The 25,195-nt window shown below is 51.4% G+C and overlaps 1 protein-coding gene across 2 annotated transcripts in view; it reads right to left on the bottom strand.

Annotated features, from left to right (window-relative positions):
- The window catches only part of PRKCE (protein kinase C epsilon), a 564,512-nt gene that overhangs the window by 9,976 nt on the left and 529,341 nt on the right, over nt 1-25,195 (bottom strand). For both annotated transcript variants that reach the window (XM_075535339.1, XM_075535340.1), the window contains exons 13-14: nt 21,823-22,011; nt 16,160-16,306 (exon numbers count right to left, since the gene is read on the bottom strand). In XM_075535339.1, the coding sequence (XP_075391454.1) occupies nt 16,160-16,306; nt 21,823-22,011 (336 nt within the window). The remainder of the gene's footprint in view (nt 1-16,159; nt 16,307-21,822; nt 22,012-25,195) is intronic.

Raw genomic sequence — 25,195 nt, 5'->3', positions numbered from 1 at the left:
TGCTGTCAGGGAAAGAGGGTCTTTTCAGATACACCAGGTCTTAGCTTTGAGAACAGGACGTCAGGGTGGGGCTGGAGGTCACAGGAAGACAGAGCCACAGGTCACTCGAGATCCTGCTGAAAAAGTGCATCTGAGATACGCAACACCTACGTCTGGTGCCCAGCAATCTGGGGTGGCGCTTGGTCCACCGACCTGAGATGGGCAGGTAGCAGAAGGCTCGCTTCCTGTCTGCCTAGCGAGATTCTCGCAGTGCCAAGACCATAAGCGTAGCTTTCGGAAGAGCCAGCCACGTCTGCTTCTGTCTGCATCTCATGGCCAGGAGAGCAACCAAGGGCTGTTCAAAAGCACACGGAGGGCTCCCGACCCTGCCTGGGAAGCCAGGTTATTTTCAGGTGGCTGCCTGGCTGGCTGTTGCCCCCTCTTCACTTCTGCTTAGCGGGACAGCAAACACAAACAAACTAAGACAGCAGGGACAACCCCCTCCCCAACACACACACATACACGTCAAGGCTCCCTAGCCCACAGGTGTGGCTGGGACCTGGGCTGGGAAGACAGGCTGCTGCCACGCAATCTCCAGGTGTCAGTCTTGCTCTAGGTCCCATGTCAGGTCCCCACTCCCTCATGGATCTGCCCTATTGCCACCCCCCTCCCTACCAGCCCCTTCTCCCAGCATCCATGACCTTGCTTGATCATCTGGGCCCTTGAAGCATTTTCTGTGTGCTTGGTTCTACTTTGAAAGACGGGGCTTTCTGCTTGCTTCAACACTGAACAGTCTCAGACACCCACAGGGGCAGTTCTACCCGGTCCTATGCAGTCGTTATGAGTTGGCATCGGCTCCGAGGTAGTGAGTTTGCTTTGGGTTTTTCCATTCTCTTTTTGCATCCCACCCCCCTACCGCCCCTGCCCCGGGCACCTCTCACAGAGCAACCTGCAATCCTCTGATTCCTACCACAACCTGCCTTGGATCTGCTGCCTGGGGCTCTGCCCCGCGTGGTGTTCAGTGGCTGGTTTGGGGAGAACTCAATCACCAGGCCTCCTTTGTTCTGAGAACAACTGTGGGGTGCCAGACTCCACAGCGGACACGACGCTGACTGTTCATTTGCTTGAAATCATTTTATGTTTTGTGCGAGCCAAACACCAAATTCCTCCGAGCTTTGAAAAGTCAATAATCTTTTCTAAGCTCCACTTTCCCTTTTAAAATAAAATAGTTTTAAAATAAGAAAAAGGCCCTAGAGACTAAGGTGTCCCTATCCATTAACTGGAGGCTTAGTCATGAAGCCTACACATCCTAATTAATAGCGCTTCATGCGCGGAGCTGGAGGAAACAGGGAGTGCAGGACAAGACTGCTGCCCCCCAGAAGGATGGTCCGAATGGAAATTCATGTTAACTCTCATTTACCTAGAAACGGCTTTTAAACCTAACACCTTAGCTCTTCTCCTTCCCTTTAGTTTTATTAGGAAGTGGGCATAGTTTTGTATTTCCATTAATAAAACAAAACAGCAACAAAACGAGGATGAAATGTGCTAAAAGTATTTGTGTGGCCCTGGGGCTTCCGGGGAAATGTTGAGAACACCCATCTTGACCCCTGCCCGTGGGGGTTCCCTGCTCTCTCTCTCTCTCTCTCTCTCTTTCTCTCTCCTTAATGTCTGTTTATTTACGCCCCTGTCCTTCTAGAAACTGTGGCCAGGGCCGACTGCTTGACTCCAGAGCTTGGTCTGAACAATGCCAGACTTAGTGGATGACCTTCTACTTAGTGGGGACCCAGGGGTCTGTCATGGCTTCCTTGACTAAGATGAAACGTTGATGCTATCTTTGTTTATCAATCTGGTTATTTCCAACTTTATTTCTTTGACACTGATGTTTTTGGGAATCCAAATATAATCTTTTACATCAGTGGTTTTCAACCTTCTTAATCCCGCATCCCTTTAATACTGTATCCTCATGTTGTAATAGCAATTATTGTCATTTTGCTACTGTTATGAATTGGGAAACCCCTGTGAAAGGGTCATTCGACCCCCAAAGGGCTCGAGATCACCTGAGAACCGCTGCTTTACATTGAATCTTGATTTTTTTTTTTGTTTTCGTTTTTGTAGGTACATGATGACCGTAAAGACTGGTTCTGTTCCTTGCCTCTCCAACTCTGTTTAGATTCAGTAAGTGAGGCACATCCAATATACCCAGCATGCTCAAGGTTACATGAAAAACACAGGCAAGGTCCATGGTAACTCTAAAATGTTACGCAAATGAAATTTAAATCTGATCACCCATCAGGGCAGCCATGTCCTCTGCTAGCCTTTTGACCTCCTAACATTTAATTGGCAGGCTTTCAATCACTCTACCAACCAAGAGTCCAGACCACAGCCTGTTGGCTTTGTGTCTACATAGCCTGTTGTTAGTTGCTGTTGAGTCAAGTCTGGCTCAAAGCGACCCCACGTGTGTGAGATGGAACAACCCCAGAGGTTTTCAAGGTGCGACCCTTCAAGGGAAACAGGTTGTCAGGCCTGTTTCACAAGGGACCCCTGATGTGTTTTAACTACCAACCTGTTGACCATGAGACTACCAGCATGTCACCATTTGCACATCCAGGAACTCGGTCCTCTCTTATCACAAAGTTGGCCCCGAGTGTCACCAGTGCTCTCTCAGGGCCGTGGCCAACAAATCAATTGTGAATCACCTGCCACAGTCACTTCCTCCACCCCCTTCCTAAGATGACCAGAGGCCTTCCCACTGCCCTTCTGGAGCAGGATCCAGGCCTGCAGCATTGCCTGGGTTGGTTGGCCTCGATAGAACGTTAGTTGGCTCCATTAATTAGCTTTTTCTTTCCTAAGTGTCCAGAAGATACTGTTTCAGAAAAAAGTTCTAAAAATTTCTTGTAAGATCTACCTCGAACCATTGCCATTGTCTCCACTCACAGCGACCCCTACAGGCACCTAGAGAACCTCCCCATAGGGATTCCAAGGATTTGGTCTTTAAGGAAGGCCACTGTTGCGTCTCTTTCTCACGCAGCCGCTGGTGAGTTTGAACAGTCAACCTTTTGCCATCTAAGCAGTTAATAATTGTACCATCACGCCTTTGTATCGGCCTTAAAGTGCCCTCTCTCTGCTTTTGAATGCTGGGAGACCACTGGCCGGACTCCTGTCCCTTGCCACCCTTTCTCTATGCTGTGGTGTCCCAAAGCCAGCCCAGCCTCTGTCACTAACCAGGGAGTGAATTCTCCTGGTTCTCAGTCTTCGCGTCACAACGGGGAGCTTGACAAATCCGCAAATGCCTAGGGCCCAGGAGATTCTGATCTCACTGCTCAGGGATCTAGTCCGGGCAGTGGGCACCTGGAAGCTCCCCAGGTAATTCTGATGGACAGTGATTCCTTAATTCACGTCTCCTGGGTTTCAGGTCCCTCTTCGTGGCTCTTACCCTACTCTTTATGCTTCAGAGATCTTTTCTTTGGGGAAAAGTCAGAGGCAACCTGGCAGCCTTGCTTTCTGTCCCTGACACAGTAGTTCTCGACCTGGGCCACACAGAAGAACCCAAACCAGCTGCTTCGCTGACACCTGACACCCAGGTCTCTCTCCAAACCAACCAAACCCACGTAGTCAAACGGATTCTGACTCCCAGGGACCCTGGCAAACTCAAACGCCCCAGTGCCCTGGAGACGATTCTGACTCGCAAGGCCGCTGTCAGATAGAGGAGAACTGCCCTTGTGGCCTTCCATTGCCGCCTTCTTTGTGGGAACACACTGCCACCTCTTTCTTCCACTGCACAGATGGTTGAACGGCTGGGGACTGAACGTCCCTGGGAATGAACTACTGATCTGCTGTCTGACCAGGGCTCTCAGGAGTCACTCCAGACTGACGGCATTGGGACTGGATGCTCCAGGCCCAGTTCCATCATTGGTCCAGCTGCACGGCTAGTCCTGCTGTGCACCCTAGGTGAGTCTGTCTGTGTACAGAGGCAGGAGATCTCTTCTTAATGATTCCAAAAGGCCTTGTGTGGTCTAAGAGCCAGCCAAGGCACCTCCATATACTCTAGATTTAGCCTCCTCTCATGTCCACCTTCTGCTGTTCATACTAACAGATTTTATGTTGGTTTTTTTACATTTTAATTTTGGGGAAAATATCCACATCAGAACATACAAGAAAAGCCAACACCTCTCTGCAGTGGAGATGACTCTGATTCTTAGCAATCCTAAAGGACAGGGAAGAACTGGCCCTGTGGGATTCCCAGGCTGTCTAAGCAGGAGCAGAAAGTCTCATCTTTCTCCCAAGGAGCCGGTGGTGGGTTCAAACTGCCGACTTTGAGGTTAACAGCGCACTGTGTAACCGACTGCGCCACCAGGCTAATAGAACGAACGCATACAAGCGGCTTCAAAAAGATCAAGGGGAAAGTGGAATGAAAAGATGATGTAATATCCCCACGGAGACACACCCATTTGCCAGTTTCTACAGGCGAATTCAGTAGGGCGCTCAACGTGATGTCCCCATTTTTACTTCTTTCCCCAGAGTGTTTCCCAACCCCTGGCTCAGCCACCTCCCCTAACTCTTGGCATCGATGGTTCAGAGTTACCGTTGCCCATCTGATTTTACAGAGAGGATGCTTTGAAAGAATGCAGCGCTTCTGGTGAACTTGGTCTTTATGAAATCAGGTCAGCCGAAGTGCTCATGGAGAGTTACACTGGTGAATCGCACTGGCTTCTTTCCACGGCCCTGCGCGGTGGGGGAGCTCGGTGGACTGCCTGGACTCCCTTCTTGACCCTGTCACTTTCTAAACTTTGTGGCTTTGAGCGAATTGTGTAGTCACTCTGTGCCCCAGCTGCTGAAACCATAAAATGAAGCGAATTGCCATCCAGGTTCACTGCCAGGATGCAGTTGAGTGGCGAGAAGAGGGCATGGCAGAAGAGCGAGTGTGAATGGCCAGTCTTGCTCCTTCTCAGTATTGCTCATAGGTGACTGGCTAGCGGACAGAGTGCTGTCTTTGGATGGCCATGGAAGACCTTGCCATTTGGTCTCTGCTAGCGGAATAACCGCTGTTCCACTTGGGCAGCTGGCGTGCAGTGGCCTCCCCTGCACCCTGACTCTAGAGCAGTGGTCTCGGCCTTCCTCACACTATGACCCTTTCATACCGTGTTCCTCATGGGGTGGTGACCCCCCCCAGCCATAAAATTATTTATGTTGCTACTTCATCACTGTCATTTTTACAGTTAGAAATCGCATGACCCCTGTGAAAGGGTCTTTTGACCCTCAAAGGGGTCGTGACCCACAGGTTGCGAACCGCTGCAGTCTAGAAGGACACTTGCCTCTGGGGCCCAAAGCAAAGAGACAAGTTCAATTCCACCTCAGAAACGTGTGCATGTACTCTGACACTCCTGACTCTGCCTTCCTTCTCTGGTCGTTTTTCCTCCCCCCATCCCCCACGTCCACTGACATTAAACTTAAATTTTGTAACCTATATGCCAAATACCCTAGTGGGATAGAACAGGCAGAGAGGAAAAACAAAAAGAAAGTCAAAAGAAGGGAGGGAAGAAGAGGGATTTCTCTCCTAGCACTGCCGGCTGCCCCGCCTCTCTCCTTTCTCTGGAGTGGGTATGAATGCCTGTGTGAAGGCACATGTGCATGCGTGCAAATGTGCATGTAAGCATAGGGAAACAGCAATGCCTGTCAGGGTAGGTCAGGAAAGGATGGCGGGGGGCATGTGGGAAGCAGCAGGGTGCTCTCTGTGGGCTGTGGAGAGAGGGGCCGCCTGGGGGGGACTGCATGCCCCTACCCCCCAGGTGATGCTGCCTTTCAGGAACATGAGCTTCCCAGGTCATCTCCGTTTCTAAGATATGCCTCAACCTGTATTTTTTGTGTTATATTTCCTAATTTTTAACAGTTGTCAACTAAGTCAATGTTTAAGAAAATGGTAAGCTGGCTAGACAATGTCACACCAGCCTCCCACCTGTGACTTCTAGTTAGTAACGTTTCTTCCACCTTTGGGTGGTGGTGAGGGGTGGACGGGACAAGATCCATTTGCTTTTCATCAGGACCATGATACACTTCACGACGTGCTCCGTCTCCCCCTCTCCGAATCACTCCTGGGGGAAAGTGTCCTCACTCCTTATTGGCAGTGTCTGGGCGCACAAACCTATTATACCAAATCACGGACTGGTTCCCTCAGACCACCAGGCATGCCGTACAAACCCACCACTGAATTCTGTCATGTTAGCATTAGTCTTGGAAACTCAGGGACGCTCCTACCTCCCCCTATAGGGTCGCCACTAGGTGGAATCCATTCCATGACAGTCAGTTGTTTTTTCCTTGTTATTGTTTGAGATAATATATAATATTATGTATATATGAATACACATATGTGCATATATAGATATACACAGGTATATATATTTGCCCACTTTAAGAGGTACTTTGTGAAAAGAAAATATATTGGCTTCCAGTTATTAGATATCAGCAGCCAACAAATAATAATACAGTCAAAAGAGTTCTACAGTTAAACTTTGTGAACCAGCTGGTATCGACATGGCTCCCAGTGGATTAGAGCTGACCTAATGGCAACGGGTTGTAGACACAACCCTGGTGGGGAGGGTTCTCCTCTATTGGGGTGGGACTTATCCTGGTCACACACACAAAACATATCATGTTCCCATGTTGTGAAACACTGTCCTTAAACCACTGAAAAGTACAGAAACCATTCTCAGCACCTGGACAAGCAGTTGGTGCTCAGGTTCAAGGTACAGGCCTACCAAGAGACCCCTCAGTAGGAAAGGATGGGCAGCTAGTTCCCCCAAACCAGCCACTGGACAGAGCCTACGAGAGTCAACTCAGAGACAGGAAGGCTTGCTGTGTGAACGGGAACAGACAGCAAAACAGTAATAGTAATAATAATAAATATCTCTGTATTTAGTCCCCTCTCAAATGCCACAAACTGGCTCTGACACGGTTAGCGGGCACCTCCACACTGCCACTAAAGGCAAAGCCTGGAAATAATGCCCCTTCTTGGTGGAGGCATTTGCAAACAGGCTAGGGACCCATCGTGCGCTCTGCTCTCCAGGACTGCAGGAAAAGCATTGCTTAGTCACCAGACTAGAAGCCCGGCCTGGTGTCGTCCTAGCTGCTGCACAGCACCCGGCTCAGCCTCGTTCTAGCCCATTGGTGGACAGTAGCCAAGCAGCCCGGTGGCGTATCAGTGTTCTACTTCTCTGACTCAGTCATCCTTACTCCCACCTGCTGAGGCCAGCGCTCCACCACCCTCATCTTTAAGATGAGGCAACAAAGGGCCAGAGGCACAGCTGGGCGGGTTGGGCCCAGGGTTCCTATCCAGCTTGTTCTGATCCTGAGGCCCATGTCCCTGGCGTGTGCCATCCTGTCCTGCTGTGAACTGCTGTGAGGCATCAGTGAGATAATCCGCCCAAGGGGCAAACTGGTGTGCCCAGCCACACAGCCCCGGTCCAAGCCACTCTGCCAGGATAACGCAGCATCCGAGGGTCCCTGCCATCTGTCCTAAGTGCCTACGCCCCGAGCGCCTAAGCCCTCTGGGGTTAATTTTGAGACATCAAGGGAAGAGTGGGGCCTGGCCCTTCCAGAGTTGATATCATGATGAACGGCGAGGCATGCATTTTACATTTGACCCCCGCATCCCACCCATCTCAGCAAGCTCTGCTTTACCGCTGCTACTCCATGCTCAGTCTATGCCAGTCCACCCTGGACTTTCCCCCTGCACCAAACTGATTTAACAACCTGCTACTTGTCATCCCTTGCGTCCCACAGGGGGCCTGGGACTGAACATGAAGTAGAACCCCAGGGAAGATGGATCTCCAGGAACAAAGGGCCTGCTACGGCATGCCTGGGCCGGGCGCTCCCCCCCACTTCTCACTCAGTGGCTGGCCCTGCCACGGCAGGACTGTGTCTGGTGATGCAGAAGACAGTGGTAGCCAGAATGGCCTCCCTGCGCTTCTAACCCTCCGGCCCTCTGTCTGTTACAAATTCACTACCTTCCCAGGCAGTGTCCCTGGGGGCAGCTGGTGGGGCTGCACTCTGCCACAGGAGTGCACTCGCCAGTCCTGCCCTCCACCCTCACCCCCCATTTATGGCGGGGAAAACCCAACCGGCACCAAGCAAACAATCTAGATCGGGATCAGTCCTTTTGGCCCGGGCTGGATGACTTCCCTGCCCGCTGGCTTTGAAAGGGGAGTTGCAAACACTGTAGTACATGCCACTCAACTAAAAAATGAGGTCACCCACCTGCTGCCATTGCATGTTTCCTAATGCATGATCGTATCACCCCAAGTCCCCAGGCAAGTACACAAAGAGATCTCGGGCCAGAAATGGTGAGATGGGAATGAAGGAGCTGAAATTGGAGCAATCTCTGGAAAAACGCCATGGATCTACAGAATCCATCCATCCCACAGATCAACACTGAATGCCTCCTGTGTGTCAGAGCTGTCCTACTTGCTCAGGAGACAGTTGTTGTGCACACAAAGCAGGTAAAAATCCCCCCTCCGCCCTCTCCTTTAACAGATTGGCCAGGGATGGGGAATAGCTACCCCTGCACCCAGGGGGACTCACGAGATGAATCTGCGTGGGAGTCTGATTGAGAGCTGCTCTAATAAACAACTTAGAATACAAATCTCAAATCTTGACAACATTCAACTGAGCAGAAGAGCACACACCTTGAGACTCTGTGTATATGAAGTTCTAGAAAAGACAGTGCTCACCTTGAGTGACAGGTAGCTGACCCAGGGGGGCCTGGGGCTTAGGGGACCAGGGGGCCTCTGGGAGCACAGAGTATTGTATCTTACAGGTATTATCATTGCGCTGGGGTTACATGAGTGTAAGCATTTGCGAAAACTAGGCCAAGTGCACACTTGGAGGGCATGCCTCTTTCCTGCATACATGTTCCTGCCATCATGTTTATTTTTCAAAAGCACACAGAGCCCTGCCCTCATGGAGCTTACATTCAGTGACTGGGGCATGAAGAAAGCTGCAAAAAATAAAGCAACCTGGTTGCCAGTGAGGAGACTCTGACTCCGGGCACCCCGTGCATGTCAGGCTAGAACCGTGTGCCTCTGGGGCTGTGGGGGGCTGGTTTTTAAAACAGAGAGCACTCCACCTTTCTTTGGGCGCTGTTGTCCCACCCAGGGCCTCTGGGAGAAAGCTTGGGCCTCACTTCATTGAAGGGAGGAGAGAGTCAGGGCCTGGCAGATTCAGGACCAGCCCTCAGCTCTGCCCCATGATCTCCCCTTGGCTCACTGCCTGTGACACCGAGTGGAGACCGCTACAGTAGGCTGTGTTGAACTGCTTACCTGTAGGCCAGTGGTTCAAACCCACCAGCAGCTCTGCAGGGGAAAGATGAGGTGATTGGCTCCAGTAAAGACTGACAGTCTCAGAAACCCGAAGGGAAGTTCTACTCTGTCCGACAAGGCTGCTAAGAGGCCTTGGTTTTCACTGAAGAGCCCTGGATTTATACTCAAGTTCGGATTCCCTCAGGAACCCACACTTCAAGGCCTAACACTTTTGCGGGGTGGGCAAGGGGAGCGTCTGCAAAAAGGATCAACGTCTGAGTCAGTGGGCAGGATATCTGCGTACCTGTAGCCCTAATCTGCCATGCCTCTCCAGGAGGATCACAACTCTGCTGCCAACAAATGCCAGCTGACATCAGGAGGAGGTGGAAGGAGAGTGGCTGAAGTCCCAAGTCAAGGTCTGGCTTATTTTCTAAGTCATCTCAACGGACAAAGTGCAACTTATCCATCTTCCTAACGTAAGGTATCATATGCTTGCCTTCCTTGTTATTCCCACTCTTCTCCCCACCGGCCTGTGCTCACAGATCTGAGACCTGGCCCTGACATCTCAGATTTGCACCTGTCAGAACCCCACCCCCCACCGTGCCGCCCCCCCATGGTGGAGTAGGTATGTGACAGCCAACACCACTGAGTGTCAGTGAGCACACGTACCGGGCCAGACCTGCTCACTCTGAAGGGACCGAGGGCAATGGGGAGCCCCACGGAACCCCCACCGAGCTCATATGCATTTGTCAAGTCCCGGAAAATCCTAGAATGAGGGCCTGTTTGAGTGTTACATTGAGCTCCGGTAAAACATGTTGAGCACCATCCTCCTCCGCACAGCAGGGAGCCAACAGGGCTCCTGCCTCCGCAAGTGGAAGAGCAGGTTCCAAAATGTGTCTCCTCCGTGACAGACGCGCCCCCCCAAGGTCCCTGGAGGCTGTTGTGGGCAGGCCAGGGAGACCTGCAAACCTGCAGATCCGCCTCCCCCACCCCCCACCCCCAGGGTCTGCACCTTCCCGGAGTTGGACAGCTGGAGCACCGAGGCGCTCTCTGGGAAAGGCATGAGGCTCGTTCTGCATTTATTTGGGCATGGGTCAGACAGAGGCACACTAAGTGGCCTGCCTATTGGGCCACCCTGTCCCCTGCCCCCCACGTCCGGCAGGGCGCACTCAGCAATGCAGCTCCAGCTGGACAAGACCAAGGCTGGATGTGGCGCTACTGGCTCCCGAGACCCACCTCTTGCCTCTGCCCTCCAGCCTCGGGAGGCAAAACATGAAACACCCCAGTGCTTATCTTCATGATGAACCCACCACCGGGCTGTCTCTGCAGCGGCTGCTTTCCTCACCGGATGGGGCTCTTGCCCTCCTCTGACCTAGTGACCCCTGGACCCCTTTGGAAGAGGAGTCGCTGGCTTTTGAAGTCTCTGACGTCAAAACCAGCACCCTGAACACTGCCCCATCTGGGACAACTACCAAACTCGGGGTCCTGGAAGATCCTGCCTTCTCCTGCCTGAGGCTGGCTCCTCCTTGGGGAGGCGATGGCTCTCCCTACCACATGGACAAACCCGGGGGATTGTCCGCCCTGGTGGCCGCGGGCCCAGGCAGCCCACACACCTACTCGACCAGCACTGAGGACGATTCAAGAATCCTCCGCCCTGGACTTTCCTGGGTGCATAGGGTGGCTTACGGGAAGGGGCTGCCTGCTGGGCGGGCCCCTCCTCCTGGAGTGGCGTTGTTGAGGTGCGAGGGTCTCAAGCCCCCTTCCCAGGTTCCTCTCCGCACAGCCCAGTCATGCAGGAGCATGCAGAGGGGCCGCCCCTGGGGGTCCCGCCATGCACCGCGGATGGCTGGATGGAAACGGATCATGAGGTTGGAAGGGGTCTCCATGTCGCTGGGCCTGAGGGGGTCACCTACCTGGCGAGACGCCCCACTCTGCAGGCCTTACCTCAGAGAGGGACATTCACACTGAAGCGAACTTGAAAAGAGAGAACACGTACAAGAGAAGTTTACTTGGCCGCTGTTCTCTTACTTGTGCACTGCCGCTAGGTGTCACGGGGGGCAGCTTGCCCTCCTCTGCTGGTGGACCCCCAACTCCAGTGCTGAAGCAAGCCCTGGGGAGCCCGCACTTCAGGGCCTAGCACTTTTGAGGGGGGTGGGGGAAGAGTATGCAGAAAGGAGCCCCACCCCCACCCCCAGCCCATCCCTCAAGATCTCCAAGATCTGATGGTGCCCTTTGATCACATGGAGCACATCGCCCGACCGTCTGCTTCCCTGACCGCAGGAAAGGCCACCCGTGACCACAATGTGACCGGAGCTACTTGTGCCGGTGACATGGCCGGGCTACCACCTCGAATCACATTCCCAGGACATACACCAGGGAAGCGTCGTTGGACCAGTGAAGCTTCTCTCATTCCCAAAAGACTCTGGCACCAGGCTTGCTGGCTCTTCTAGTCCCCCGGGCACTGCTGTGGGGCCGAGCGACCGACAGCCCCCTCGGTTTCACATGCTCCAATGTAAGACCCCCCCCAGGAACTGGGTTGAGTCTGGTGGAGTCTGTGTGTGGTCCATTCAGTAGGTAGGGGGGGGGGGCAGAAGGCACAAAGGGGGACAGAGGACACAGAGTGGAAGGGGGAGAGGGTGCAAGAGAGGACAGGCATTGGAAAATGAGAAGACACTCTCCACACCACCAGGAAGCAGGCCACAGCAAAGGAGAATAAGGCGGGAGGCCAGAGCCCTGCAAGGTTAATGGCAGCCAGCGAGTCAGGGTACAGGCTAGATGACTCAGCCAACAAGGGGCACAAAGCTCAGGTTAGGAAGCATCTTTAGAAGACCCAGACCCAGAAGAGACAGCAGTCCATGAAGGCATGTGATGGAATAAGACCAGGGACCAAATTCCAGTTAGGGAATGCCTTAGATATTCTCTTCCCAGGGGTACAACTTCCCGTGGAGGGCATGCCCATTCGAGCCCGGGAGCTGCTTCCCATGGAGCCTCAGCCCCTGTGGAGGTGACCCGGGGGCCACTGGCCACCGGCCGAGGTGGTCTGGGCAGGAGCAGGCTCCCTGAGTCCGGTAGGTAGGTTTTGCCATGGGAAGGCTGCATTAGTGGGGTTGGGATGAGGGCAGTCTGGAACTCTGGACAACCCAAGATTCCATCTTGGCTCTTCTTAAGTCCTGGATGGTGGAGCCTCCAGCACCTACCACCTGACAAGACCCACTCCTTTCTGACCTCAGGCTGGCAGGCCGTCCCCCGGTGCACACAGATTCCAGGTGGGCAGTGCAGGAATGGGGTGATCAGGGAGCAGTCGGTTTTGGGGACGGGGGACATTCTGGCATGATGTCAGTGGAGTGTGGCTAAAGAGCAGGTGGGGGCTAGTATCAGACACAGGTAACCATGGGTCCCTCACAGCCTCCTGGCCCTTGACCAAAGCCTCCCTAGCAGCCTTGGCCTTGGGAGATGAGAGTATATGGTGCAGCTCACATCCTTCTGGTTTTACCACCTGCCCCTGGGTCTCCTTGAGGTCACCAGGGTGATCTGTAGCTCAGCATTCTTTTCCCTGTCTTGGAGTCTGTCCCCCAGGCCCAGGATCCGAGGGCCGGACACTGTCCCTGGCTACTCATGAGCCACTGTCCCAATCACTTTCCCAAACAGCAGGGCTCCACACCAGTTTTTCTGGCCAAGAACATGTGTAAGGACATACCTCCACTCCCCTGTGCTTCTGCACATCCCTCTGAGGCATCTAATCTGCTTATGGGCAATGGCAGCCCTGCTGCTGAAACACAAAGCTGTCTTCCTGGCTGGTGTCTGGGCCAGACAGGCACCCCCACCGATGCTGAGTGGGTGAGATGGGTGTTGCGGCTTATGTTTTTGCCAGGCCTTCCAAGAGGGGAAGACCAGAGTGCTCCATCACCGAGGTGAGTTTTCGTTCCGGTACCATGTGGTGTTCGCCCTCACCAAGGCCCCAGGTGACTTGGGAGTGCCGCTATAGTCTCAGTTTGAGCCCAGATTTGGAGGTAGGTTTGGGATCGAGAAGACATTCTCTTTGTGCCCTCGTGTTTCGTTTCCCCCTCATTCCCAGGATGTAAATGGAATGACTGAAATACAAGTTTTTTAAAGACCTGAAGCTCAGAGCTCTCGAAGGACTGAGACTGCTTAGCTTAGAACTTGACTAGAAACCCCGCTTGCCCAACGTAAGCTTTCTGTGTTATTCTTCCTTCAGACAGTCCACCTCCCTGCTCCACGCTGCATCCAAACCAGCCCAACAGACACCAGCCCAGGCCTTGACCCCCCCGCAGCTGTAAGGAGGAATCCGGAGGTCTTCCAGGGCAGAGTGAGATCGTGCACAGAGAAGACGAAATCATGTTTGGGGAAGTCTGACAAGGCAGTCTGGTATTGGTGGAAGCTCCCGAAAAGCACTCCCCACTTTCTGAGGGGATGATGAGACCCCCTGGGACTCATAACTGAGCATGAGCACTCTGGTCCTGGCTGGCAGGTCTCAAGAGCCCGGGCAGGAGAAGGCGGGAGGCTGTCCCCATGCTACCTGTCCCTGTCCCTTCTTGTCCTGTCTTCTCCTTATGTTGTATTATGTCCCCCCAATGTAAAACCTTCTTTTCTGCTGGGAATGTCCTCATCATGGCGGTTGCCCATGGCCCACTCACACCCCTGTCCGTAGGAGCACCCTCATTCTGGGCCAGGCAAATCGTCGAGGGGGATTTCGGCATGTCTAAGTCAAGGTGGCACCTGCACATTAGGGGAACGCCCCCCTTTTGCTTCCTGACTTGGTTTCTTAGTTCCCTTCTGGGTCTCGACGGCTCCCTCCTTCCCTCACTCCCGCAGTAACCTCACCCCTGTTCTTCCCAGCTCTCCCTTCCTTTTCCCCTAGTCAGGAATTCCTGGGACCCCTCCGGTGTGAAGAAGGGCTGTGGAGACTGGACCTTCTCACGGATCTGTCCGATCCGTCTCAGGGCCACCTCCTCATGGATCAGAATGAAAACTCCTGCGAAAGGTTCGGTTTTGTCCTCAGTTAAAAGCACAGTCAAAGATTGTTAGGCGTGAATCTACCATGTGAAATTGCCGCGGTGCCTTCGATGATTCAGTATCTTTCCTAGGCACCCCTTTCCATGGGGCCTGTCAACAAGGGCCTTCTCCCTGGCTTCCCCAGGCAGATAGTCAGTCTCCTCCCTACCTCAGGCCTTGGTAATGGACCCCCAAGACTGGTCTATAGCCCTGTCCATGCCCACTCAGTGGGAAGGTGGGCCTCCTCCAACCCTGACCACTCCTGCTGAGCCCAGCATTCTCTGAGCCTACCTGCACATCACCTTGTTGACCTGGAGTCCCCACGTCAGTCATTTAGTAGCACTTCTCTGATGTCCTCATCAGATTCTAATCTCGCCCAGGGTCCCTGTTTATGGAGCCTGAATTCGGGACCTTATGTACATTTTCCTGTGGGTCCACTAATGGAGATTGAGTCTAAATCAAAACCCCATTCTCCCATCTGACCTTTTCCATTTTCCTTCTCCTCCACCAGGCCTCTGGTCTCCTACGCCCACCCTTTGGCCAGGAGCATGGTGAGTTTTGTCCTTAGGGCCTCTTGCAGAAGTGCCCAGACTCCAGCCACCGAGCAGGCTGGCCGTGACCAAGCCCAGGAAGCTCAAGGCGCTCAAGCCCTCTCTCTGGTCTACCACACACCTCTCAATCCTGGCCGAGTGCAGTGCAGGGCAGGGTCCGACGTGGTGTTATCAAAGGAAAAAGATGAACCTGATCCAGTCTCTCTCAAGCTGTGTGCCCCACCCCACCCCCCAGTGAAAACCAGAAACCACAGGAGGGGACAAAGAAGGGCTGGTGACAGGCCGAGCAACCAGGAATGGTCAATACTCCCTACTCAGGCCTGCCATGCCGCCTCTAAGCACCTGCCACGCAGGTTCATACCCAAGAGCCACATCAGGATTGGCAAGGCTGACTGACAGACAAGCTGCTGGGGCACAGTGGAGATCTTCTCTGATCAATCCCGTAGCACGGGAACTTGGGGGACTCTTTTCCACACTGGGCAGGGGTGCTGGAGGGCCCATCTGACAAGAATGCCAGGTAACCGAGGTCCTCCCTGCTTGGGACTCCAGTCCCACTGCTCTGGGAGCCCGGGAGCTCACAGTCAGCTGACCATGCTCATTCTCAGGCCAAGTGAATCTCTAGCAGGGATAACCCAACAAGATCAAAATATCTTCCCTACACGCGCACTCTCCCTTCCCTCTTCCCCCTTCCAGTGGACGGCCATTGCCGGAACGTGGCATCGGCCCTCAGCTCACGCCCAGACTCCTGGCTCTATTCCAGCCCAACCTCTGAGCTCGCTCTCCAGCTGTCTCCACCACAGTACACCCAAGGGCAGAGATGGAAGCAAGGCCATTTTCCTGAAGACACCAGAGTAGGTCTCCCCTTAGCTAGTCTTTCTCAAGTATTCCAACTTCATATTTGGGATTGTTTGCCCGTAATGTCTGTAAACTGTCATTCAGTTAGCATTTTGCACTCAGTTGACTCACTTAAAAAGTTATGCCGATTCATTCCTAAAGAAAATGCACATCACTAGCATCTATTTGCGCCCTGTGATCAACATCATCGATGAAGAAGTGACCACTGAGATGACCTGATCCTCTTGGTCCTATATACACAGGTGTGCGGTATCGGCTACATAAAGGGATGTCGTGCTGAGAGTGACGACTTAGGTCTCAGAGACTCTCTTGGGGAAGGAGAGTCTTGGTCACCGCCTGCCCATGTCACTTTGGCTTTCAAGTGTGCCCTCACCCCCCACCTCTGGAGTCTGGATACACACTGTCTGCTGTGGGGGTCTGTGGCCCCACCACAGGGTGTGCACGGGCCCCTGGCGCTCCCGCTCCACTTACAATTCTTGGCTTGAAGGGAGGCTTGATCTTCTTCTGCTCCAGGAGCACCCAGTCGACCTCTTTGAAGAACGGGTGCTGCTTGATGGCGTCCTCGCCGTTCTGTGCTGCCACGCAGCCGAGGCGCTTGTGGGGGTTCTTGGTCATAAACTGTGGGCACAGGGAGAAGGCAGGATAAGAGCTGAGCCTGGCAGCCACAGGCTGGGAGGGAAAGACAAGCCAGCCAGGGCGGCTGCTGCAGGGTCACCTGAGTCTGCTCTCTCTGCTCACAGAGGCTTATTTCCGCCCGGCTGGGCAAGTCACCCTTCTAAGCACTGTCTTATCCTCACTCAAGCCCAAGAGGTAGGTCCTAGTATTAGCCAGATTTTACAAGGGAGGCACTTGAGGCCCTGAGAGGCTCACTGGATTGCCCAAGGTATACAGGTGGAACCAGGAGCTCCAGTTCTTACCAACTCCCCGAAAACCTTCCGTTTCTCAAGGAGAAGGAGACTGTGGTCGGAGGAATTCTTGACACGGATCGACCAGTCAGGAGACTTATGCTTTGTGTGTGGCAAGAGAAAAAGATTAGATACTGATGTGAAGCAAATGATCCAGTGCCCCTTCTGTCCTGACTTTACTCTTGGACTTGTCCTTGTAGTCTCCGGCATAAACTACTTAAAGGTCAAAAGCGAGCAACAAGGAGGAAGAGGGGGAGGAGGAGGAGAGAACGAAGAAGAAGAGTATTGCTTCTCAATGCTTATATGTAAAAAAGTCACATTGGAGCCCCTAACAAAATGTAAGAAAAGAAAAGAAAAAAAAAGTCACATTGATGGGTTTTATATACTTTTGAGTGGTGTCATGACCCTAAATCCCCAAACTTATTATTATTAAATTAGCCGGTCTTGATAGGGTCGCCAGGATTTGGCAGCAAGTTTGGTTTCGGTTTTGGATGGTAAACATTCATTCCATGGAAAGGATACATACCAATATATTCTTTTTAAAAAAAGTGTTGGCAGGTAGAAATATTTCTGACAGATACCCAAAATAAAGGGTGTGTGTGTGTGTGTGTGTGACAAAGTGACTCATGTTGTGAGGTAAAGACTGAGCGTCTGCCTTTTACCAAAAGAACTGGATAGGGCAAAATCTAATTCAAAGGAATAACTCTATAATGGGGCAATTTCAGACTTTATCAGCCAGGAGGAAATTATTTTGCCTCTTGCCTGGGGCCCTTGATCCTTGAGCGCATGGACATAAGAAAAATGCAAGGCACGAGTCACAGATGGGAGCAAGGTAAAGCCAGTCAGAATCGGCACCAAGACACTGCTTTCTAGCTTGTAAGCTAGACCTCAGGGCCCAGGTCAAGGCTGGGCTCTGCTTGAACACCTCAGATAACATCCATACCCTTGGCATGGTGTAAGGGGATCCTGATGGCTTAGTGGTTACAAGTTGGGCTGGGATCCACAAGGTCTGCAGTTCGAAACCACTGGCAGCTCTGCAGGAGAAAGATTGGGGCTTTCTACTCCCACAAAGAGGTATAGTATCAGAAGTCCCTAAGGGCAATTCTACCCTGTCCTATAGGTTGCCAGGAGTCAGACCTGATTCAACAGCAGTGAGTTTGGTGTACTTAGCACCAAACGGCACATGGGCACTTATCAGTCGATACCCAACATACCTTGCTGGTGACCTTTTACATCCTTTATTGCCTCTGGCTGGACCATCACCGTCCTGTTCCCACTATCCTCCAAGACCCCTGTTAAAACGCTCCTCTCTCTAGGAAACACCCCCAGGTGTCTCATCTGCTGATACATGGAACCTTAGGTTTCTCACTCATTTAAATTCTAATTTGTTTCCCTCGGTGAGCGGCGAGCTCTGTCATAGAAGACTCTGCTCCATGTTCCCTGTGCCTGGCTCCTTTTAGGCGCTCAGTCAGTCTTACTGGCTGACTAGACACTAGACAGAGTAAGCGGATCAGACGTCCCGATTTTTAACAATTTTTTCTGCGTCCCATGGCATTTTTAAAAAGTCCCGATTTTTGGAAAAAATGCACGACAAGTAGGGTATATGGTTTTCGGCTGCCATGTGGCTATTTCACCAGGATATGAGTTTTATCAATGGTGTCCCTCTTTACCAACGTTGAAATCTGGTCACTTTACACAAGAGCCCTGCAGGTCAGGTCTCTGGGCCCCCTAGGGAGGGGAGTAAGCTTGCCCTGTGCACAACTGTGATGCAGCTAGCTACCTTTAGCGTCTGCATCCCCTTTTTGCAGACCAGCTCAGAGGCTGGAGGAATGGGAAGCCCAGCCTGGCCCCAGCATGACAATGTGAGGAAGTGGAGCATTCCAAGGTCAAGGGAGTGGAAGACTCCTCCTCACTTCCTCAGCCCTTCCTGCCCTCCCTCTGGTGGGAGGGGGAGTCTCAGAGCCGGCCATAAACATACAGCTCAGGAAGCTGACCCCCAGTCAGAGGTTCTTCACCCGCCAGCCAGTTAACCCAGGCAGGGCCTCCAGCCTTCTGACTCTCTGTAGGGCAGGATTCCTCAGCCTCGCTGCCGCTGACCTTTGGGACACGTGTGGGTGCTGCAGAGAAGCACCCCTGGCTTCTGCTTACTCAATGCCAACAGCAGTGTTCCTCCTTCCCTGAATTGTGACAACCAAAAATGCCCTCAGAAGTGGCCATGTGCCTCTTGAGATGGTGGGCAAAATGGCCCCGTGTTGAGGTCACCCAACTATCAGCTAGAGTACTGGCAGTGGGACTTATGGGGAAGGGTTCAGGGCCCCGAATAAGGGAGTGATTTGGCCAGGCATGGAGTTTCCTCCACGACCTTTTCCTAGGCTGTTCATCTAGACAGGTAGAAGCCAAGGCTTGGGAAAGACCAGACGAGAGATGGGGTGCGGGAAATTAAAGGAGGTAAAAGCTTCCATCGCTGCTGTAGATCAGTGATCAGGGTTGATGGTCTACTGTCCTCTCAGAGACACTGTCGCTCCGAAGTGTAAGTAGAGACCAAACACGTGGACACACGTTCGGGCTGATCCTCGGGACTCTCCAGCTGTCAGGTATAATCAGACCTAACTTGTCTTGAAACCCCTCAGATTGACACCTGTCTCCAGTCGGCTTGCCACTTCAACACCACCTTTGCTGGAGCAGCCTCCCCAGATACAGCCGCACTCCTCTCCGCTTCCTTCACAGGGGAGGATGTGGAACGAGGGGCATCATTGCCATGGTCAGATCGAGCTTGACTGCAAGCAAGAAGCTTATCTGGGCTTTATTGACTGCGTGAGGCATGTGACTGTGTGGATCACAACCACTTATGAACAACATTGAGAAAAACAGGAAGTCCGGTGAGTGTAATTTGCTCATGTGGAAGGACGAAGAAGCAGTTGTTCAAGCCAATCAAGAGGGATACTGTGCATGAGAAAACGTGTGTGGCCGAGTTGTATTCTTCCTCCATGTTATATCTATGTGCCAAGAAAGGCAGAGATAAGAAAACAGAGGAAATGCATGGGAATGTGGCATCAGTATTGGAGGATGGCTCAATGAGAACCAGAGATACGCACAGGCCACAACCTCGTTAGATGAAAACGAAGACAACCAAAGTAGTTACTGGTGAACGCCAAAAACACAGCCTTCAGTGCGGATTACGACTGACTACGAAGAAATCCTTCATTGGGATGATAACATCGTGACAAACAGAAGAAAATCATCGTTGTCAATGATTTTATTCTGCTTGGGTCAACAGTGAATGTCTGTGGAAGCAGCGATCAGGAAATCAAAGAGCATACTTCACTGGGCAAACCTGCTGCAAAAAGACCTCCTGAAAGTTCTAAAAAGCAAAGATGTCACTTGGATGACTAAATTACACCGGACTGAAGCTGTGGTCTTTTCAATTACTTCAGATACAAGAGAAAGTTGGATAATGAAAATAGGAGATGGAAAAAAAAAGGATTCCTTTGAACTGTGCAGTTGACAAAGAACACTGAATAGACTTTGTCTGGTGTACATCTCATACCGTGGGCTGCCAGGGAACCAACCAACCAGTCTTGGAAGAAAGACCAGATTACTTGGAAGCGAAGGTAGGGAGCCTTGGACTTGTTTACTTTGGACATGTCATCAGGGAAGCCTTGTCTCTAGAAGGGGGCACTATGTTTGGAAAAGCAGAGGAGCCACACAGAGCTATCATGATTATGCATATATTATCATGTTCTTTGTCTCACTCGCTAGGGTGTCAGCAACAGGAAAGACTTGTGCACCACATCGCCGGCACCCGGCTTAGCACCTGGCACCTACTAGATACTTCGTGGATGTCTGCTGAACAAACACATCATTTCCTTTACTGCACTGCGGATGGATGGATTTGTTACCTAATGGACTGCTTCCACTGCCTTGTGGCTCCCTGCCGCGGGGCCATGGCTGTAGTTACTGATACTTACTTTCCAGCACAACGCATGTCCGTCCACAACACTTAATAAACAGATAGTAGTTTGGGGAATTATTGAAGGGGGAAAGAGGGGAGTAGAGAGGGAAAGAAGGAGAAGTAGGGAAGGAAGCAAAAGAGGGGGTGCGGTGATGAAAAGAGGTAAGGGAAGGAAATACAGAAGACAGTCAGAGGGTCCCAAGTGACATTTTCTAAGATGTGTTATGTGTGTCACCATGCATAGACGAAACGAGTTTAGGTAATTAAGCCATCTTTATATTATGATTCCTGTTAATTACTTATAGGAAATGATACAGAGGTTCTGCCTCTGCTAGGGATAAAAAGTTTCCTTGTAAAACACATACTATTCGGTAAATATTGGGATTTGATACAAAAGTAGCTAATGGGACAAAGGATACTGTATTATGACATATTTTGTGAATGGGGTATACAAACTACTGAGGTCTGGAGAAGTCTAGTGGGTGAAAGAACCCTGACCAGAAATCAGGGTTCCTGATTGTCACCTGGTCCTGCCTCAAACTACTTATTGGTTGGTCACGAATTTATTTCTTCCCTGTCCCTCACCTTCCCCATCTTTCAAAAGGGGTGAGTTTTAATACCATTTACTTGATGCACTTGGTAGCAGCACATGATAGACACAAGCTGTTTAGAAAGATCCTCCAGCCTTTTCACAGGTGAGAGATCTCTAGCAGAGGCTGGGCCCAAGGGCTTGATTAGCATCTCTATTGAATGCCAGAGCCCAGCAGGACTGCTAATAGCTTGCCCTTTCGGATAGGCTGTCCAGCCACAGGGATGGATTTGTGGACACAGGGTCTTCCCCTCGTCTCTTCCTCTCTCCCATGACAAGCGAGAAGACAGGCCACTGGGTGGCAGGTATGAAAGGAGGCCCAGCCCCAGAGGATCAATTGGCAGGGTGATGACGGTGTCAACTGGTGGGTTCTCTTCCCTCCGAGACGCTGGGGGTCACAGTCCCAGACCTGGGACCCGTCCCACGAAACACAAATATGCGGTCTCTTTCCCACAAGCAGAGCAGTTGGTCCCAGGTCCTGTCTCTTGGCAGCAGTCCTCTGAACTATCCCTGAACTCCCAGGGGGAACTGCCCTTGACTCCTTGTGTTCTCTTGTGAGAAGAACAAAGCAGGGTGACTGGGGAGAGAGAGAAGGGAGAAAGCACCAGTGAAGAAAGAGGGAAGAGGCAGGGAGAGCAGGAACAGTGTCAAGAAAGACCCAGTGGGGAGGTAGGCTCAGGAGACTCACCGCCTTCAGGATGCTGACAGCCTCCTTGCTGAGCCAGACCGGGTATAGCACGTCGTCGTGGAGGATGGACTCAAAGAGATCATCCTCGTTGTCGGCCTCGAACGGGGGCTGCCCAGCCATCATCTCATACATCAGCACCCCCAGGGCCCACCAGTCCACGGACGGGCCGTACTCCAACTCCTGCAGGATCTGTTTGGGGAAACAGCACCGTTAGAGGGGGAATGGTTGACATCGTGGGTAAGGGGTCCACCACAGACCCTGCCACCACCAACGCCCACGGAAGGAGCTGAACTGCCTCCATCTTCCCAACTTGCTTCCAGCACAGAGCAGAGCCCTGGGCTTCAGAAGGTCTGGTTCTAAAGCAGCATTGACATTGGGAGCATCACGCTGGGAGGCCAACCACAGGAAGTCAACCACCAGGCCTGGCCTCCAGTGGGGAGAAATCGCTGTTTCTCTATAGAAAGCATCGGATGAAGCTCCTAACTTGAATTTAAGGCTATGTCTAACCGTGTCAACTCCCTGAGAGCACCTCTGTCCAAGGTCAAGGATTCTGTTCAGTTCTCCAGTTTCAAAATGACTGGAAGGGAAGACTGATCTTGGTCAGGCATCAGGTCTTTCTGCGAATACCTCAAAACAGCCTTCTAGAGATTATCAGTTTTTTGGCTCATTAGAGCATCTTGAAGACCATGAAGACAATGACACCTGGGGACTCTTCTAAATTTGAAAAAAAAAAAAAAAGGGGGGGGATGTGCGAAAGCCCGGCAAGAGCATTCTTTAAAGTCTTCAAAAGCAAAGATGTCCCGTTGAGGACAAAGGTGCTTTTGACTGACATCATGGTTCTTTGCGTGGCCTCATAGTTTTGTGGAACCCAGACAGACAACAAATAAGGCAGCCTGGAGAAGAATGGGTGCCTTGGAATTCCGGTGCTGGCAGAGAACATGAAATATGCCGCGGCTGCCAAAAGAGGGGCAAATCTGTCTTGGAAAAGGTATCCCACAGGTGAGAAGTGAAGGCAGTGATCCTTGGTCTCACTCATTTCTCCACTCCCTGGAGAAGAACATCATACTTGTTCAAGTGGAGGGTCAGCACAATGACAGGATCGGCACCCTGGCCGCCGCCATGGCCTCAACATAGCAACAGTTGGGAGGGTGGCCCAGGCTGTGCAGTGTGTCCTTCGGTTTGCACGGCCTGTGATGAGTCGGAAGCTGTTCCAAAGCTCCCAATAACAACCTGATGGGGGGTGAGCACAGGTGTCTGAACTATAGGCTCCATGATCCCGGGGTAAAAGTAAGTTTGCTCTCTTCTAAAGTCAAGGCCAACTCCTTCCCCAATCTCAAACGATCTCATACTCCAACCTTCCGGGTGAGTATCAAACAAACAAAGAAACCCTGCTGCCATCAAGTCAATTCCAACTCAGAGTGACCCTACAGGACCCAGTAGAACTGCCCTCGTGGGCAGCTTTAACTCTTTACAGGCGTAGAAAGTGTGATAGTTACATAATCTGGAGTCAATCTGAGGATTCAGCGTGAAGGGGGGGGAGTTTATCCTGTCAATCAGGTCATAGCCAATGAGGCCTCTGTGTGGACATGGCCTTCTCCTGAGGATTCTGGGAACTCCAGACCTCTAAAGCTGGAGAAGCTACATGGAGACCACTGCCAGTGCTGAGATGCTTACACCACCACTGAATCCACAAGAATTGTCACCCACTGGTCTGTGATTTTCCTACATTTGGTGTCATAGCATGTGTTTTGTGAGTCTGAAGAGGACTTCCTAGATGGATGTCAGACATATGGGCTAATATCAGACTTATGGACTTGACCTGGACTGGACTGGGATGTTTTCTCAATATTTAATTGCTTTTGTATATAAACCTCTTTCTTATACACATATGAGAATCCCAAGAATTTGTTTCTCTAGTCAACTTGGACTAACACAGAAAGCCTCATCTTTCTTCCATGGAATGGCTGGTGGTTTCAAACTGCTAACCTTAAGGCAACCCACCACACTAACAGGGGTCCTGGGATGAGTCCAGTTACCACCATTTTCCATCCTTCCAGGTTTCCTGGGTTTGAGCCAGTTTCTCAGAAAGCTTTCCTGGATGTCACCAGCCATGTTATTTTTTTCCCTCACCCTTGCTTGACTCTAAGACAGCGGTTCTCAACCCCTTGGTGGGCTGAACAACCCTTTCACAGGGGTCGCCTAAGACCATAGGAAAACACATATGTCCGATGGTCTTAGGAACCGAGACTCTGTATCCAGGAGGGTCTACCCACATGCAGATATGAGTACCTACGAGTACCCGGTGTGAAGGTTGTTACCCATGCCACACCATGCTTCAAGCAACATTTCATTGATTTTTCATTAGAAATAAATATTTCACAATATAGAATTACATGTTGTATTTGTGATTAATCACTATGTTTTAATGATGTTCAATTTGTAACAATGGGAATATATCCTGCATCTCAGATATTTACATTATGATTGATAGCAGTAGCAAAATTATGATTATGAAGTAGCAATAAAAATAATTTTATGGTTGGGGCATCACCAAAACATGAGGAGCTGTTTTAAAGGGTCGCAGCATTAGGAAATTTGAGAACCACTGCTCTAAGGCTTGTGGGCCCTTTCCACACTGTGATCATTAGGTTTATTGTGCCAGCCAGGTCTCCAGAAGAACACGTGGGTGGAGTTTAATTAGCTCACAGCTTGATTGGAGGCAATTGAGATAAATACTTTCAGCAGATGGTATCAGTCTCTTTCCCTTCCTCCTGGGTGATTGGACCAGGGTGCTGCTGCATGAGCTAGTTCTTTGCCTCAACCATGTGCTGCACTACCTATGAGCTGAGCCAACCTGTGGATCATGTCATCAGAGCTTGAGGCTCTCTTGAGACCTGCTTCTCCACACTGGTAGCACATACACGGCTTGAGCTTGAGGCTGGTAGATCCTGTGGCCATGTATCATTGAGTTAGAGATCCCATCAGGGCCTGCTTTGCTAAGCTCCGGAGATACTGACTGGTGCTGCCCCACCCTTCTGCCTGCTGCCTATGGGCAGACTCTGCCTGTCTTGCTTGAGGGAAGATTCTGCTGTCTGCTTCCTTGACCTTGGACCTTCAGCCCATGTGAGTTGAAGAACCTTCAATATATGAACTGTTTCACTAAAGTGAGTTGAACTGAGCCCTCTGTACTGCTGTAACTGTTATATTCTTTCTCGCTGTATAGACACATGCATATATATGTATTCATCAGTGTCCTGGTTTGTTTCTCTAGAGAAGACTGCCTAATATACACACTACTGTGTGTTCATTCAGTTATCTTTTCATGCTCGACTGACTTTTCGAATAGCTATAAACCACCAGAGTGTTGGGTTCC

This window comes from Tenrec ecaudatus, chromosome 17, assembly GCF_050624435.1.
Source record: "Tenrec ecaudatus isolate mTenEca1 chromosome 17, mTenEca1.hap1, whole genome shotgun sequence".
NCBI lineage: Eukaryota > Metazoa > Chordata > Mammalia > Afrosoricida > Tenrecidae > Tenrec > Tenrec ecaudatus.
Note: the sequence above shows the minus strand (reverse complement) of the source record. Positions and strands in the feature narration are given on the sequence as shown.